The sequence below is a fragment of the Aotus nancymaae genome, unplaced genomic scaffold, assembly GCF_030222135.1.
Source record: "Aotus nancymaae isolate 86718 unplaced genomic scaffold, 86718_ANA_hifiasm-v0.15.2.pri h1tg000036l, whole genome shotgun sequence".
NCBI lineage: Eukaryota > Metazoa > Chordata > Mammalia > Primates > Aotidae > Aotus > Aotus nancymaae.
In genome coordinates, this window is record NW_026988450.1 from 36,212,192 (window position 1) to 36,232,062 (window position 19,871).

At 31.4% G+C, this 19,871-nt stretch overlaps 1 protein-coding gene across 2 annotated transcripts in view; it reads left to right on the forward strand.

Moving 5' to 3' along the window:
• Nucleotides 1-19,871, forward strand: part of CNBD1 (cyclic nucleotide binding domain containing 1) — a 610,026-nt gene that overhangs the window by 369,545 nt on the left and 220,610 nt on the right. For both annotated transcript variants that reach the window (XM_064384348.1, XM_064384347.1), the window contains exons 7-8: nt 18,296-18,433; nt 19,712-19,844. In XM_064384348.1, coding sequence (XP_064240418.1) covers nt 18,296-18,433; nt 19,712-19,844 — 271 coding nt within the window. The remainder of the gene's footprint in view (nt 1-18,295; nt 18,434-19,711; nt 19,845-19,871) is intronic.

The window sequence follows — 19,871 nt, forward strand, 5'->3', positions numbered from 1 at the left end:
ACTGGTGACTGATATGTTCTTTATGGATTAGTTACTGCTACAGGTTTGGAGTTAATCACAGAGGCCTATGCTTCTTCCTGACTTGACAATGGCAGAAAATCTATGTATATTTATCAATAGCTGAAGAACTATGGTTTGTTCTGATAAAAGAAAAACTTCAGCTGAATTAAATTTAAAGGAGTTTAACTGAGCCATGAACCATTCAGGAATCAGGCAGCCCCCAGAATCGCAGAAGACTCCAGCACAGCCACATAGAAAAAGAAGACTTATATACCAAAAATGGGAAATGGTGTACAGAAATCCGCAGCGAGGTACAGAAACAGCTGAATTGGTTACAGGTTGGCGTTTGCCTTATTTAAACAGTTTGAACACTTAACAGTCTATAAGTGGTTAAAGTATGGCTGCTCAGATTGGCCACGACTCAATTATCATTACAGGCCCATACTCCTAAGTTAGGTTTTCAATCTTGTCTGACTATTAAGCTAGATTTCAGTTCATTCACAGGGACCCAAATATAGAAGTACAGAATCTTTCTCAGACCAGATTAGTTTGCTTTAACAATTCCCCTCTTTTGGTCATTTTCTGAATTTTGAGAGCCTGACCAAAACTTTAGTAATTGATGTCACTATCAGGATTGTAAATGCACTTACATGGTCTTGAAACCCACTGGCAACCAGTAGAACAGTGGGTTTTGCAAGGAGGGAACAAGGAATGAGTAGAGGGTATCTCTTTATGTTGAAACATTCTGTTTATAGGAGAAAAACAAAATCTGGTCTTTTCTAGGATCTAAGCTTTTCCTTAAAGTCACAGTTGGACATTTAGCATGAGTGACTCCATTTTAATTTGGTTTGGACTACTGGGGCCTAGTACATGAGCTCAGTCTAAAATAATGGACTCCCATCATTTTGTTTTAAAAGAAATTCCCCCTTTTGGCCAGGTTCTCACTTAGTCAAGGGTGCTACCAAAACTTAAGGACTAAGCACCACTCTCAGTTATCATCATTTTGGGTTTCTTGTCTCAGCGTATTATTCATAGGTTACGGTGTTATCCTGGTTGCACATTTCTTACAGCTTCTGTCATTCCAGTTGAAGAGAGATAATTTGACTTTCTAGAGATGGCTGCATGCAAACATTTAAAACCTATGAGAAAATGCAGTGCACCAGGGAGACTATTATTATGACTTTTAGGAAGATAATATCAAGTATGTAGAGTATGCCTCTTATCCAGGCCTCCCATAAACCAAACCACCTGAAATAAATAGATTGAAGAATGAGCTACATGAAGAATCTACTCGCTTGACTAAGTGGCCTTTTCATTAATCCACTACAACCGAAATTTTATAATCTACATTTGATGTATTTCTCCATAAGCCACAAGTGTCAGCAGCTTCACAGGTACATTTCTGTTTAGACAGTTATATTATTTAGCAAAACTTTCACAAACAAATTTAAAATCTCTTGTGTAACCATAGCCTTTACAGTAGAATCTGGTATAGAGACTATCGTGAAGGATACATTTCTAATTATTGCCTCTTTTATTCTAAAAATTGGAAAAGGGCCTAACAAATGATGTCCTTTTAGAAGAGTGAAGGCCTTCTGGCAATGTTCTCTTTAACCCTTGAATTGGGTTAAGAGGAGTTTTAACTGATTATGAGGCAATATTTGTACCATTAAAGTTTCTCACCTAGATTGGGCCTTCATCTTTTATTTATCAAAGTTTAAGTTTACTCATGTATGAGGCTGGCTGCAAAATCCTTTGCAAATTAAAGTATTCTCTGTAAGTGTACATTTTTTACTTGTATTGTTCATATATGATAAACACGGAAAAATATTCAAAGACAAGAGTCTCATGATAGTAGAAATCTTGATCCATGATCTTGGGAAAAACTGTTCACACATCAAGGATGCCATCTTCTTCTGGGGAGAAACCTTCCTGGTTAATTCTTAATACCTTAAGAGTTCCATTGGGTGTACAGTTCCAAGATGACTAGGGTAAGCACAGTTCATTGTGGGAGCAAGAAATTGGAGCAGCAAACCCAGATGAGAGAGCTGGGGAGAGACTTCCTAGGGTTTAGTGGAACTTCTTTTCTATGTGTTCCTTGTAGGATGTCAACTGGAAAGAATGATCAAAATCATGATGATATTATATATGGTGGTTTCATGTCCTATAACAAAATATTGTATCCATGCTCATATATTTTAGAGAAATCATTGTATATGAAATGAGGTAATGTACAGTTATGATTCTATCACAATTACTTTATAGCTAAGTATTGATAAAAATATAAATGTACATCAACACAAGAATGAATAATTTGAGTATAGCATGCAACAGTGGAAAATGAATGGACTACATTAAACATTAATATGGTTGCATTTGCTACCTTTATCTAAATGGGAGAAATTAGGTTTCTTTATGCAGATAATGGGCCCAAAGTAATTCACTTTATCATTATTTTTCAATGGATATATGATTATAAAAGTAGAACATATAGTTAAACTTAATCTCTCTAATGGTGAATATAGAAAAGGCAAAAATGCAATTCAAAGTGTTTAACTATACACAAAAATTAATTGTTGAATTTAGTCTGCTAGTATTTTTGTTTAGTTTTGTTTGTTTTCTTATTTGTTTGAGAATCTGGCAATACACATGTAGGTTTAACACATAGGTAAATTGCATGTCGCTGAGGCTTGGCATAGGAATGGTCCCATCACCCGGGTAGTGAGCACAATACGCAATAGGTAGCCTTCCAACACACACCCTCCTTCTATGCTCCCCACTCACACAGTCCCCAGGGTCTATCATTCCCATCTTTGGGATCATGTGTGTTTAGTCTTTAGCTCCCACTTATAAGTAAGAACACAAAGTATTTGGTTTTTCTGTCTTTGCATTAATTTACTTAGGATAATGGCCTACAGCTCCATTCATGTTGCTGCAAAGGACATGATTTTGTTCTTTTGCATGGTTGTGAGTTAGTCCATGGTGTCTATATACTACATTTTCTTTATTCAGTCCGCCATGATGGTCATCTTTATTCAGTCCACTATGATGGTTGATTCCATCTCTTTGCTATTATGAATACTGCTGTGATGAACATATGAGTACATGTGTCTTTTTGGTAGAATAATATATTTTCCTTTCAGTATATACCAAGTAGTGGTCTTGTTGGGTTGAATAGTGGTTCTATTTTAAGTTCCTTGAGGAATCTCCACACTGTTTTCCACAGTGGCTGACTAATTTACATTCCCACCAGCAGTTTATAAATGTTCCTTTTTCTCTTCAACCTCATCAACATCTGTTGTTTTATGACTTTTTGATAGCCATTTTGACTGGTGTGAGATAGTATTTCATTGTGGTTCTGATTTGCATTTCTCTAATAAGTAATGACAATGAGCATTTTAAACTATATTTACTGGTCACATGTATGCCTTCTTTTGAGAAGCATCTGTTCATGTCCTTTGCCCATTTTTAATGGGGTTATTTGTTTATTGCATGTTGAATTATTTGTTTCTTATAGGTTCTGGATACTAGATCTTTGTCGGATACATAGTTTGTGAATATTTTCTTGCATTATGTTGTCAGTTTACTCTGTTGATAGTTTATTTTGTTGTCTAGAAGCTCTTTAGTTTAATTAGATCCTACTTGTCAATTTTTGTTTTTGTTGCAATTGCTTTTGGGGACTTAGTCATAAATTATTTGCCATGGCTGATGTCCAGAATGGTACTGTCTAGGGTTTCCTCTAGGGTTTTTATTGTTTTAGGTTTTACATTTAAGTCTTTAATCCATCTTGAGTTAATTTTTGTATATGGTAAAAGGAATGGGTCCAGTTTAAATTTTCTTCATATGACTGGCCGGTTATCCCAGAACCGTTTACTGAATAGGCAGTCCTTTTCCTGTAGTTTGTCATTGTCAACTTTGTTAAGGATGGTGGCTATAGGTATATGGCTTTATTTCTGAGTTTTTTATCTGGTTCCACTGGTCTGTGTTTCTTCTTTTGTACCAGTACTATGCTGTTTGGGTTACTATAGCCTTATAGTTAGTTTGGAGTTGGGTAATATGATGCCTCCAGCTTTGATTTTTGCTTAAAAATTTTTTGGTGATTCAAGCTCTTTTTTGGTTCCATATAAATTTTAATTCTGTGAAAAAAATGATACTGGTAGTTTCATAGGAATAGCATTGACTCTGTTGCTTTAGGCAGTATGGCCATTTTAACAATATTTTTTCTTCCTATCCACGAACGTGGAATATTTTTTCATGTGTTTGTGTCATCCATGATTTCTTTCAGCAGTATTTTGTAATTCTCATTGTGGAGATCTTTTACCCTTTTGGGTAGCTGCATCTCTATGTATTTTACTTCTTTGTGGCTATTGTAAATGGAACTGCATTCCCCAGACTAAACTGGAAGAAACTGAAATCCTGAACAGACCAATAACCAGTTCCAAAATTGAATCAGTAATAAAAAGCCTACTAACCAAGAATAGCCCTGGACCAGATGGATTCATAGTTGAATTCTGCCAGACATATAAAGCAAAGCTAGTACCATTCCTAGTGATATTATTCCACAAAATCAAAGAGGAGGGACTTCCTGATTGTATGAAGCCAGCATCATTTTGATACCAAATCCTGGCAGAGCGATAATGAATAAAGAAAACTTCAGGCCAATATTTCTGATAAACATGGATACAAAAATTCTCAACAAAATACTCGTAAATTGAATCTAGCAGCACATTAAAAGTTACTTCACCATAATCAACTAGGCTTTTATTCCTGGGATACAAGGCTGGCTCAACATACACAAATCAATAAATGTGATCCATCACATAAATAGAATTAAAAACCACATGATCATCTAAATAGATGCAGAGAAGGCTTTGTATAAAAATTCAACATTCCTTCATGTTAAAAACCCTTAACAAGCATCTATAAGGAATTTAAACAAGTTTACAAGGAAAAACAATCCCATTAAAAAGTAGACAAAGTACATAAATAGACACTTTCAAAAGAAGACATATATGTGGCAATAAGTATATGAAAAAAAGCTCAACGTCATTAATCATTAGAGAAATGCAGATCGAAACCACAACGAGATGCCCATCTCACACCAGTCAGCATAGCTATTATTAAAAAGTCAAAAAATAACAGATACTGGCAAGATTGTGAGAAAAATGGAACACATATACATTTTTGGTTGAGAGTGTAAATTAGTTCAACCATTGTGGAAAGCCATGTGGTGATTCCTCAAAGAGCTAAAAACTGAACTAACTTTCAACCCAGCAATCCCATTACTGTGTATATACCAAGATAAATAGAAATCATTCTATTTGCATCAGTGTTCATCAGGAATATTGACCTGTAGTTTCTTTATTTTTTTTCAGTTATTTATTTATTTTGCTATGTCCTAGGCTTGTTTTGTTATGCTGGTAATGCTGACCTTAGAATGAGTGTGTATGTATTCCCTCTTCTTCTTTTTTTTTTCTTTTTTGGAAGAATTTCATTACAGTTTGTATTAGTTTCTTAAATTTTTGTTAGAATACAGCAGTGAAACCATAATGTCCTCCTGGGCTTTTGTTTGATGAAAGACTTTTTATTATTATGGCTTTGATTTTGTTACTCATTATTGGTTTGTTGAGGTTTTCTATTTCTTCATGGCTCTATCTTGGTAGGTTATATGTTTCCAGGAATTTATCCATTTTTTTCTAGGTTTTTGAATTTATTGTATAGTTGTTTTTAATTCTCTCTAATGATTCCTTGTATTTCTGTGGTCTCAGTTGTTATGTCCCCTTTTTCATTTCTTATTTAATTTGGATCTTCTCTCTCTTTTAAAAATTAATCCAGCTGAGGTTTGTCTACTTTATCTTTTTTAAAAAAACCACTTCACTTTGTTGGTCATATATATATATATATATATATATATATATATATATATCTCAATTTTATTTATTTCTACACTGATCTTTGTTATTTCCTTTCTTTCTTGTTTTTCTAGTTCCTTTAGGTTTTTTATTTGAGTTTTTCAAGTTTTTGATACAGGTATTTATTTATACAGACTTATTTCTTAATACTGCTTTTTCTGTATCCCACAGATGTTAGTAAGTTGCATTGCCGTTTTCATTTGTTCCAAGGAGTTTTAAAATTTTCTTCTTAATTTATTCATTGACCTTATCGGTCATTCAGGAGTATATTGTTTTACTTCCATGTATTTGTGTAATTTATGAGGTTCCTGTTGTTAGAACGACTTTTATCAAAAAGTTAGAGAATAGTGGATGCTGTTGAGGATGTGGAGAAAGAACCCTTGTACACTGCTGATGGACATGTAAATTAGTATAGCTACTATGAACAACAGTATAGAGGTTTCTCAAATGACTAGAAATAATACTAATAAATGATCCAGCAATTCTACTACTGGGTATTTATCTTATATAAAAGAAAAGAAATTAATATATCAAAGAGCTGTCTACACTCCTATGCTTATTGCAGCACTATTCACACTAGCCAAGATACAGAAGCAACCTAAGTGTTCATCAATGGATGAATGAATAAAGAAAATGTGGTATATATACACGATGGAATGTTAATCAGCCATAAAAAAAAAGAAACCATGTGAACTGCAGCAATGTGGTTGGAAATGGAAAAGTAATCCAAGAAAAAAAGACAAGTATTATGTGTTCTTACTCGCATGTGAGAGCTAAAAGAGTGAATCTCATAAAGATAATATGTAGACTGGTGACTACCAGAGGCCAAGAAGAGTGGGGGTGATGTGTGGTGAAGAGAGGTTGATTAATGGGTACAAATACACACTTAGAAGAAATAAGACCTGGTGTTTGATCAGTAGGATGATTATAGTTGAGATTAATAGATTGCACGTTTCAAAATAGTTAGCAGAGAATAATTAGAATGATCCTAGATAAAAAATAAATGTTTAAAGTGATGGATATCTCAATTACTCTGATTTGATTATATAAATGTATGAAATCATCACATGTATCTCAAAAATATATACATCTTATATATATCAATCAATAAATGCCACAATGAAAAGTTTTAAATTATTTTCACATCGAAGTTAGGCTGACATAGTTATTTCAATTTATATCTCAGCTTATTCAACTGAATCTTTGTTATAACATTATATTAAATTCAGAGTAAATGAAAATATGAGCGATTGAATTTAGTGTTATGTGGAGAAAATGTTTTCTTTTGAATAAGACAGGAGCAATGTTTCTAGTTTATTATTATAAAAAAAGTCTATGATACAAAGCTACCAAAATGTATCATCTTTTATATTAAATTCAGATCATATCAAAGCAGTCAATTTATATGTGGATAAACCATATAACAAATTAATGATGCTAATCCATTAAGCCAAAGGGTTTTTAAACTTCAGTAGCTAGTGAACATGTGTATGAATACTTATAAAGTATGCATTTAAATGTACACTCCATTAATTTTTTAATAAACCTTATGTGCTAACTTTAAAAAATTTATGATTATTTAAATTAGACACTAACAACTTGACACCAAATTTCACATTATAACACAGAAATATGTTTAGTTCTTAGTGCTCACTCTTCTGAAAACTGTTGTTAATATGCTTATAGTTATATTTTTTACAATATAACATCCAGGTATGGAGGGACAGTTCTACCAAATGGTATGCTGAAATATTTATTTCTAGTGACTGAATGGTGTTCATAATAAATAAAATAATAGGAACATTTTAAAATCTCAAATCACAGTAGTACTGAAAATGACTTTTCTCATGTATAACTAGTCAGCAATACTAATCGAAAGCCAATGTTTAGAAAATTATGAACTATAGCTCAAATTATTTTATTATTCATTACTTTAATTTTTAAAATATATATTTTATTGAACTAAGTATTCAATCATTCTTACTTAAATTCATGAAAGTGCTTTATCATGATTGGTGACTCTGTTGGAATTCAGTTAATGACTAACTGGCACATAGGAAAAAGAAAAGTTGTGTCTCTTTAGGATAAAGTAAGAAGAAGCCCAAATCTATCTGAACAGAAAAGGGAGACTGTTGTTCCAGTCAATGCTGAAGGTTTTGTTTCTCTGAAAAAAATTCAAAATAATGACAAACCAATGCAAATGGGAGTACTTGAGATCTACTTGAGATTGAGCTAATGGTTATCAGTCAAGCGGTGCTCATATAATAATAGCATGCAATCTGAGCCGTTCAGGAGACTTTATGTTGCGAGTAATGTGACACTTATCCTAGGAACTTGTTTTCTAAAAGTTCTCCAGTTACTTTATTATGAATATTGTTATTCTTTGCTCATCCACCCCTTTTCTTACACTCTTAGAATTATCTTTTTATAAAGTAGCAAATATACAGCTTTTTAAAATACTTTCAAAATAAATTAATTGAAAAAATTTTTAAATGGCACATATGACAAATATAACCTACAAAGTAGGAATCAGTGGTAAATACATTATTCTCATTACTATCTAATATGTATAAATTGTATAGGCATTGGAGAGTCTCTGTTACTAATACGTTGATATTATTTGGCTTGCTTATCACCTACAATTAGTGTCTACATATGTAGAAATTCTTTTTACTTGGATGTTACTAATGCCTTCTTTCTGTGGAGATGCTGTCATCTTGATCCTTCTTTCTGCTTTTTTTTTTTTTAAGATAAAAATGTCAAAATGAAGATCAGGCTTTTTAGGGCATTTTTTCCTATTACAAGCAATAATGTATGCAGAAATTTTTGGTTTACTTTATGAGAATCTCTACCTTTATGAGGAAAGGCTTGGATGCCATGGTCTGATTGCTTTGTTCTAAATAATTTTGTTACTCACTTAATAATGGGCTGATAAGGACAAGCAAGAAAAAAAAGAGTCCAAACAACAGAAATGGAGAAATGGAAGTAGATCTTATTTTAAAGAAACTCAGTTACTTCATTCTACTGAATGTTAGTCTGCTTTATGCCATGTTGAAGTAGCTTGTATCAGACCAGTTCCCTTGCTGAGAACAAATATAAAAGCTGAATAACACCAAATTAATAACAGTTTGAAGGTTTTGGAGAGCAATCAAGGTAACCAAGATTTGAGTGTCTATGATTCAAGAAAGAAGGGAAATGCATCATTTTGAACCAGACATTTTCTGCTGCTTTTCCTTAGAGACATCCAAACACTTACAAGCACCATAAGGATGAACAAATGAGCACAAAATAGTGAATCAGAATTTATAGGAACCTTAGGATGCCAGAGCACCATGAATCTGAGTTCAGTTTACCCAGCCAGTCAGGTCTTGAGGGGCCAAGATACTGAGAAAAGGGAACCAGAGAAAAGGGAGCTGAATATTATTATTATTTTATTTTTGGAAATATACATCTGGTTGAATTAACTGTTCAATAATTCTTTCTTACATTTATGAAAGTGCTGAATCATGCTGGGTCATTTATATATATACACATGTGTATGTAAATGTATACATATATGTATATGTATAGATTTATTATAAGGAATTAGCTCATGTAATTATGGAGGATGGCCAGTCCAAAATCTGCAGAGATGATGTCCAAGTTTGAGTATGATGGCTGAAAACTGCTATGGAACCGAAAAGAGCTAATGTCCCTGTTTGCAAGCTGTCATGGAGAATAATTTGTCTTATTCAGGAGAAGTTCAGCCTTTTATTCTATACAGGTCTCTAACCTTTGGGATAAGACCCATCCACATTATGGAGGGCAATCTGATTTACTCAGACTCAGTTCTGCATATCTAAATGCTAATCTTTACCAATTTAAATCGTAACTCATCCAAGGATATCTCCAGAGCAACACCCATAAAAATGTTTGACCAAATATCTGGACACCTCATGGTCCAGTTATATTAACACATAAAATGAACCATTACAGAATTTGAGTAATATGTAACTACAAAGTTAAGAAGTAGAACTTTCACCAGCTTATGTATTTTATTGACAGAAATTAGGAGTCGTGGGTCGTCAAGTATAAGAGTATATTTCGGTTTACCAGTTGAAACCCATAACCAAAACACTGTCATAAAGACAGAAAACCAGTCTCAAAATACCTCAATTATTGATTGGGACAATTTAGTCTGCTCCTATACTAATTGTAAGAAAAGGAAAGCACCTCAGAGAAAGATGACATATCTAGAATAATTACCAGTTTTCATACACAGTCTTCACCATTGACTAAAAAGTTACCAGGAATGTCAAAATACAAGAAAACATTTTTACCTAACAATAAAAAATCAGTAGAAATGAACATAGGTGATTTAGATATTGGAGTTATTAGTTTACAATAACAATAAGAATACTTTCAAGATCATATCTGACAATGAAAGAAACTAGAATTGTGAACAAAAAATGGAAGCTGCATAACTTAAAAATATAAAATGAAATCAATAATGCAATAAATATAGTTATTAGTAGATTAGACACTGCAGAAGAGAGTAACTGAACTGGAAAATTGATTAGTAGAAAATATCAAGTAAATATGAAGAAGAAAAAAGATGAATGACATAGAAAAAAATTTAACTTAGAGATGAGACACAAAAAATTCTGACAAATATGCAATTAAAAGTCCAACAAAAGGATAACTAAGAAGTAGGGTAGAAACAATATTTAGTCCTGCCTGAGGCAGTACTGATTGAAATTTTTTTCTGACTGTGGAAAGACATCTAACAACAGATTTAAGATGCTGTATGAATTACAAGCTAGACAACCACAACTAGACACACAAAAATTAAACTAATTTAAACCAAAGATAGTTTCAATTCAAAGTAGACAAAAAAGGAAACATTACAGTCCAAGGTAAATTTTAATGGTCTGTTAATAAATAATGAATGCCAGAGAACAGTAACGTATATTTTTAAAGCATTCAGAAAAAAAAAATTTCCAACCTAGACTTTTACAACCAGTAAGACCATCTTTTTAAATGTAGGCAAAATAACATTGTATTCAGACAAACAGTAAAGAGAGATTTCATTGCAAGTCAAGTTACACTAAAAGGAATGGCAAGGGGACAACTTTGGCAGAAACAAAGTTATCCAAAATTAAAGTACAGAAATGTAGAAAGAACTGAAGAACAAAGAGACTTCTTGGTGAATAGGTGGATAAATCTAAATATTATCTGACTGTATAAATTAGTATTATTCCTTGTGAAGTTCCTACATGTATATAGAAATAAAATATATCAGAAGTAGCAAAAACAGCAAGAGAATAGTGTAAACGAATTTAAAGAATTTTTCAATCCTTGCCTTTCTGAGAAGTGGAAAAGGTAATATAGCATTTCCTTCTTATTTGTGGTTTGACTTTCCATAGTTTCAGTAACCTGAGGTCAACCTTGGCCTGAAAATTCCAGAAATAAACAATTTAAACGTTTTCCATTGTTACATTTAAATTTATTTCTAAATTTATAATTTTTCTATTAATAGTTATTTTTGTTAATCTCTTATTGTGCCTAATGTATAAACTTTTATCATAAATATGTATATAAAGGAGAAAAACACATATAGGATTCAGTATTATCTGCAATTTCTGAATGCAATAAGGGTCTGGAATGTATATTCCATGCATAATGGGGGACACTGTAATTTAGGGTACACTTTAATAAGACTAGGATTGATTAGTAATAATCAACAAAATTATATAAAATATATAAAGTAAAAGAATACAAAATATAGAAAAAAATATTTGATTAGTTCAGAATTTAGCAACAAATAGGAAATGACACAAAGAAATAGAAAAATAGCAAATATTAAGAGAAAAAATACTAAGAGAAAAATATTAATAGAAAAATAGTAAATATTAAGATGGCAGATTTGAAAGCAAATATGCGTAGAATGTAAACAGGTTAAATACTTTCATTAAAAAACAAAGATTTCGTATTGCATAAAGCAATACCTACCTTATTGGAAAGATACAGAAAGTCGCAAAGTAAAATAACAAGTGAACCAGATTAGATTAACCACAAGAAGGCCAAAGTAGCTGTACTATAGTAGGCAAAGTAGACTTTATTGCAAGAGCATCATTAAAAATAAAGATATTTCATAATGAGTATGGAACGTATGTACACTAAAAGTTATCTTGAAATATATAAGTAAATATAAATGTTTTATAGAGATTATATGTTTATAAATATATAACTATATATAAATATTTTATAAATATGACTATAAATATATAATGTATACATAAATTATATATAAGTAAATATATATATTTATATATTATATAGACATATATATTTATAATATATATGATATATATTTATATAAATTATATATTATAAATATATATTATAAATATATATTTATATAAATTATATGAATATATATATTTATATAAATGTAAATATATGTTATATAAATATATGATGTATATATTATATAATGTATTATATAAATATAAATACACATATAAATTATATAAATATATAATTTATATAAATGTACATTTAGAAGTTAAGTATATATTTTTATAAAGTATGATATACATATATAAATATATAAATTTATATAAATGTTTATATATTTATGTAAATCATGTGTATATTAAATAAAATATATATACATATATCTGTGTAATATCTGTGTAGTATAACTACACATATACCAGAAATGCTGGCTGGGCATGTTGGCTTATGCCTGTAATCCCAGTACTTTGGGAGGACAAGGCAGGTTGATCACCTGAGGTCAGGAGTTCACGACCAGCCTGATCAACATGGAGAAACACCATCTCTGCTTAAAATACAAAATTATCCAGGTGTGTTGGTTCATGCCTGTAATCCCAGCTACTTGGGAGGGTGAGGCAGGAGAATCACTTGAACCCAGGAGGCGGAGATTGTGGTAGAGGTTGCAGTGCGCCACTGTACTCCAGCCTGGGCAACAAGACTGAAACTCCAACTCAAAAAACAAAAATAGGAAATGCTCTGTTACCTTTTCCACTTCTCAGAAAGGCAAGGATTGAAAACTAATGTTATATTTATATATGTATGTATATGTACTTATACTTTTAAGCTATGAAGCTTCAATTTTATTTCTTGTTTACATAAACCCTATATAAGTAAACAGGTGCAAAAGGTGGAAATTCCCTGAGGTGGTTTGAGTGAACCACACTGTTTGAGAAGAAATAAAAAGAACTTCTTCCTCTAGTTCTCTTATCCATTGTAATATCTAGATTCTTTTTGCTAAAATGTATGGGGGACATAATTGGAAGTCATGATTAGCCAACTTTTAAAGAGAAATTTATTGGATACATTTACAAACTGATTTGATTTGTAGGTTTTACTTAGAAAGTACATATTCATATTATCCTGAAAGATAATTTTTTTCTATAATTGAAAAGATATTCCTTTTTGATTCAGCAACAAGTGTATCCAAGAAATTTCTATTTAAGCATATAGACCCATCCCTCAGCCAATGGAATGCATTATGTCCCAATCAGATTGTCCTCACATCCAGTTTGTTCCTACTTTACCTTCCAGATATCAGTATTTAGTCCTATTATGGCCCACATTCTCCCTAAGTATGTGAAATAGTGTAAAATGCAGTATCTTTCTATCCTTTTTTACTGTGCTTTGGTTTTGAGAATGTACGTTTTATAAAGGCGTTTAGAGTCTAAATCTTTGGAGAAAAATAATATTTTTCAATCTGGATCAGTGCTTATTCTTCTTCATTGGAGACTTAGACAACTTTGAGAATGTAATTAAAGCTATAGAAACTCATTCATGAAAAATAGATGTACAAATAATCACAAACTACAGAATAATATGTTAGAAGTTCCAGAAGAAGTTCATATATTGACAAGATTATGAGTCCCTGAAATTTGTGTTTTCTTTGTCCACTTCTTCAGCCCCTTAGAAAAGAAAAAACTATGTTAAGCTTATTTAATATGTAAATGAATGGAAGCTAAAAGCAATAGAAAAAATAAGGAGAACAAAAATTATATCTAATAAATACTCCTGTTTTACAGGAAAGTTTATTTTTATAAAATGCAGTTTAAAACAAACCTCAATCTTATGACTTTATTGAAAAGGAAGATTTATAGATTTACCAATTCTTATTTAGAGGGAGATTGTTCAGTTATGTATTATTATAGAAGTTTAAAAAAATTAAGAGAATACATTATTTCTCAATACAGTCATCAATTTATTTTTCAGTAAAATTACATGAAAATTTACAGGTATGAGATACTATTTCTTCTGTGCAATTCTGCCAACTATCCCCATCAGAATAAGATTATGTAGTCTTAATATTATCAAAAAAAAAATAGAGATTGAGCTACAAATAGCTTTATAGTGTTGTCTGATTTATAAACGGCTATATTTATTAAACATTCAGAAAATACAGAATATAAAGTAGGCTATTACTATTATTTGAGATCAAGTATCACTGTATCGCCAGCCTGGAGTGCAGTGGCGTGATCTTGGCTCACTGCAACCTACGCCTAGTGGGTTCAAGTGATTCTCCTGCCTCCCCATCCTGAGTAGCTGGGACTACAAGCACATACCACCACGCCCAGCTAATTTTTGTAGTTTTAGTAGCAACAAGGTTTCACCATGTTGGCCAAGAGGGTCTCGATCTCTTAACCTCGTGATCTGCCTGCCTTGGCCTCCCAAAATGCTGGGATTACAGGTGTGAGCCACAGCGCCCAGCCAGACCGTGATTGTTATCTCAGTTTTCAGATATAACAACTGTAGTCATCTGCTGTGTATCATTTAGATGTTTTATGTACATTTTTAAAGGTATCAAAACAACACATGTATGGAAGATAACTCAGCATTTTGTTTTGAAGCTGCATTTTTAATTTCTTTAATAAGTGTCTAAAACTTAACAATTTAACATATAATTTTTATGGCCATTGAAACAAATACAAAGAGATTGGAGGAAATTTTAATAAATCTTCAGTCATTTTAGCTCCATCACTATCCCCTGAACATATGAACGACATACAGTCTTATATATATGCTTGCACATCTTCCTCTGAATTGACACTGGCTTTTAAACAATCACATACACATATGGATTACTCCTTTTGTAACTGTTCATTTTGTAAAAAACAGATTTTAATATACTACCACTATTTGTTTTTTTATCACAATTCTTCCAGGCTAAGATGTATAAATGTAGATAATTTTTTAACAATATATTAAAACTTAGACTTGGTTGAATTCCTTAAAATGTATTTATTTATTACTATAAGGTAGTTTTCTAGGAGTTATATTTCTGGATAAGACATTTCATACTTTTTTGGGGCTTTATTTTAATAGATATTGCCAGATAATTTCTAATATTTAAAGATTTTTACAGTATTCTGAGTTACAAATAAAAGTTATCTTCCCATTCCCGTAGGTTAGAAGACTTTAATACTATCAATCTGGTGGATAAAAACCATGTGGCGTTATGACATTAAATACCATTTTCTGTCTCCTACTGAGATTGAGCAGGTTTCTTTTGTGTATGAGTCATTTAGTTCATCTCTTCTGGAAATAGTTTTTCTTCTAAAAATATTTTTTTGTATTTTTTAATAACTATTTGTTATTTTCTCTTCTTTAAGTTAAATTATAGATGTTTGTTAGATATTTCAAGTATTATTTTTTATATTTGCTATATTTGTAGGAAATATCCCTCGGTTCATCACTTTACTTTTTGTCATTGCACTTACTTTCTTTTTTTAACTTGTATAAAATTAAATTTGTAATTGAAGTAAGAAAATGATACAATATTTTTCTGTCCTAGCCCCCAAATATGAAGATCCTCAAATACTTTAGTTCTGACTTTCTGCTTTTCTCTTCTGAGTTACTATTTAAAAGCAGTTTAAATCTTATTTTAAAAGCACACCATATTCTCTATTTAAAAATTATTATGTATCAATAATGCCATTTACATTTACCAATGTTTCTAGGTTATTATTTGCCATCCATTTTGGATTCAGTATTGTTCTAGCTGAAATTCATCCTTTAGTTATTTGTTTCATATAATGTCTAAAATTAATATCTTATTTCTTTACTCTCTAAATTGCTATTTCAAGTAATTAAAGAATTCTATGTTGAAAGTTATTTTTCCTTTTCACTTTTAAGATGACCATATTTACAGAACAAAATGGAAAATTATAAAAATAATTTTCAAAATAATTCAACTAAAATAATTGGGTATGTAAGGGGTATAAGTTTTATACTTTCCTAATTATTAATATTAGGGAGTCAGATGATATTTTTAATTACTTGAGAAAGAAATCCTTAAGAATATTATTCAAAGTCATGGAGGATTTTTGCTTTTATGGCTTATTAGGCAAGTCCAACTAACACCCTAAAACAATAGATAAATTGATAAAATGTAAGTATATAGTATCTGTTTGAAATTATGGATAGCTAATAAGATTATAAAGGGGAGATTTGGGAGAGGAGAAAGATTAGGAGAATATACCAAATCCTGAGCAGTAAAATAAAAGCAATTCTATCTCTTAGTTTTGTGTGTTGCTTGGTTTGGACAACTCACTTCTTCCCTCATCTCTGGAAAATTTGCAGCCACTATTTGCCCATTCTTTTCAATTTCTTCTAGAATTTATATTAGATATATGCTAAATGGTCTCCATCTATCTCCTAGAACCATTACAACCCCCTTCCTATTTTTATTTCTTCAATATTTTGTTCCAAATTATTTTCTTGAATATTATCCATGTTATGATTTTTTTCTAAATTATCATTAATCTTCAAATCAGTGTTACTGTTATTTATAGAAGTTTTATGTTATTCTTTTCCAAAATACCTATTTTTGATTCCATCATGTCATGTTCTGATTTTTATAGTCTAAATATTTTAAATGTATGTAGTTTCTTTTAGGTTGTTCAATTTTTTTCTCCTTCTTCATGGACTTTCCTTTATAGGGATTTATTCATTTGTGTGGCTTGTAATTGTTTTTATTATGATTTTGTCATTAGCAAGGATTGCTTTCTGTGGGAATTCCTTTCTCTCTAAATTTATACATAAGATTAAATTTGTATAAATTCCTTCCTGGGTCCTAGGGGTTTTACCAGTTGTGTATATCAGGTTTTACTTTAATTTTTCAGCTTTGAGTCCTCTACTATGCATAAATTTATGCTCTGTACTCATACAAGTTGCAGACCTAGGTTCTTGATTTTCTGACAACTCTGTGCAGTTTCACAGCTAGATGGTCAGCTTCTATGTGACTTTCATAAAGTACTGGATATAGTTTTTCTTGTTCCCACTTCGCAACTGGGGCAATCCTCCAAGTTGCTAGACTTCAGGCAAAGATGCACAATTCCAGTCTCTCACCTTGCATGGCTCTGAGTCCCATCCCCTGTTCCTACATGTACCACAAGCCTCAGAACTCAGCCCTTCAGGACCTTTCTCTGTTTTGATAGGACTGTGGCCCACTTTGGCTTTAGTTGTGACTCTTTGACATTTTAAATTTCCTCTACATATTCGTACTTGCAAATTCAAACTCAGTTGTGCATTTAGTTAAAAAGAAAAAGAGTCTATGTAGATTACAGAGTGATGGATGCAGCAAACCTCCATGACACATACATACCTATGTAACAAACCTGCACGTTCTGCACATGTACCCCAGAACTTAAATTATAATAATAATAAAATTAAGAAGAAAAGTGGAAGTTTTTCCATATCATCTTAGATAGGCATATTGACCTGATGTTTTGTCTAAGAAGCTCTTCAGCCTCTCAAAAAAATATCCTTGTCCTTCACATGCCCTCCACTTTTTCCCTGGTAAATATAAATACAGGTTCTCTATGTAGGTATATATAACATTATAACCTAATAACTTATTACATGTATTCTAGTAGCAACATTTTTCCATGCTCAATATTTATCATTTATATATTCAATTAAGCAATGATTCATAAATGTATATTAATGGTTCATATACTGTTTAACATTTTTATTCATTTTTGTTATTACTGATTACTACCAGTATGCAATAATAAACAGAAGACCATATACATAAGTGTACTATATTTATTCATTCTTTCAACTACTATTTATTGAATGGCTACTATATAACAAGCACTGTAATAGGCACTTGAAATCGGGATGAAACAGAATGTTTTTTATGTTGTTTTCTTCATGTTGGTGAAAAAGAATGGCCAGTTTTCTTGCCTTGGGAAGTGACATTGAGCAGAGCTATCAGAGCCATCTATGCAAAGACTGTTTGAACCCCCTCTTCCATAGAATTAAAACTTGAACTACAATCCAATCCTTTACTGGCATTTTTATGTTGATGAGTGGTAATAAACATTAAATTGTTTCTGGTATTTTTACAGCTTAGTAAATGGAGTACCTTTGGGACTCTGGAAGTTATACCTGAGATTGAATCAGAAACACAGGCATTCTCGGTGGTGACAGAAGACGATTGTGAAATTGTTAAAATCTCAGCAAAGGGATATGCAAAGATAAAGGAGGTATGATGATATCTAATATTATAAATATTAACAAAAATTGGGCATAAACTCAAGCTACATTTTGCTTCTCTGGACAAAGATATTCATATCTGTTTTATTTTTAAATTTTAACTTAACCTAGAGAAAAAAAAAATGTGGTTTATTTGACAAGCATCACTTAAGAGCACTGGTGATTGGTAGGTGAGGCATAAACAACGGTCTCTATGGATATATTTTAAGTAATTTTTAAATAGCTTTTGGCTTTTTATTAATCTCTAACTCATTAATTTATTCATTAATTTATTCATTCATTCATTCAACAAATACGTGTTTTGCCTGTCCACAGCATGCCATATGCTAGGAATACTAGAATAATAGGCCAGATAGTACTACTGCAGCTCTCTACAGTCTATTTTAGAAGGAAAAATACTTGAATGTGATTGGTATGTTATTTCATAATTACAACAGATATAAAACTCAGAACTGCATGAATAAGTGATAACTTCTTCTTATTCCCTAATTCTGCAGCTTTAAGATAATGCATTAAAGTTTAATAATTTATTCTCTCTTCTAATTAAATCCAATTTTTTTCTTGACTCTCATTTCTCCTCCCTTGGATAGCAGGGGAAGTTTGTAGAAATAATGGGATTGAAAGGTTTCCATGATCCTGCTCTTTCTTTTTTTTTTTCTTTTTTTCTTGTTTTTTGAATGCGCTTAAGCCAGGTGCAGGTCCTGCAGAAAGCTAGCATAAACTGTGGTTCAGTGCTCATGTGACATGGAATTGAGAAGACATCCACCTTCTTACATCTCCAGTGGTGGTGATTTCTTGTGATATAGTGGTCCCAGTGCCAGGGGTGCAGATAATTTTCTCAGAAATCGGTGTTATTCCAAATTCCTGGTGTTCATTTGTTTGAATATTCAGAGTGGCTGGCTTTAAAAAAAAAAAAAAGCTGTATGTTTTATTTTTATTTTCCAAATATCAGTACCAGTTGCTTAATATCAAACACAACTTTTTAGTTTAATCTTAACTATGATAGGGTTTTTAAAAATTACTAAAACATTTATAGAAGTATAAAATATTATGAAAGGTGAGCAAATATAATTTTAGTAAGTAGATCTGAAGATTAACATTTGAATATGTCTGTGGTCATAGAGTGATGCTCTGATAAAATTAGAATGTCTTCTATACTAACTCTTTATACAGCTTTTATTTTACTTCTCTCACCATTTATCTATTTGCTATTTCTTTGATTTTAAATTACCTATTATTAATAATTTGATAATGACATTCTATTTTAGGAAAAAATAAAACTTGAAAATATGCAAAAGTTGAAATTAATCCATATGTGTCCTTATTATGAGGAATGGCCTACTTTATCCATAGTTGAGCTAACTGCACTCCTTAAATGGAAAACATTTCCTCCAGGTCATGGTGAGTTTATTGCAATTTTGGATCATT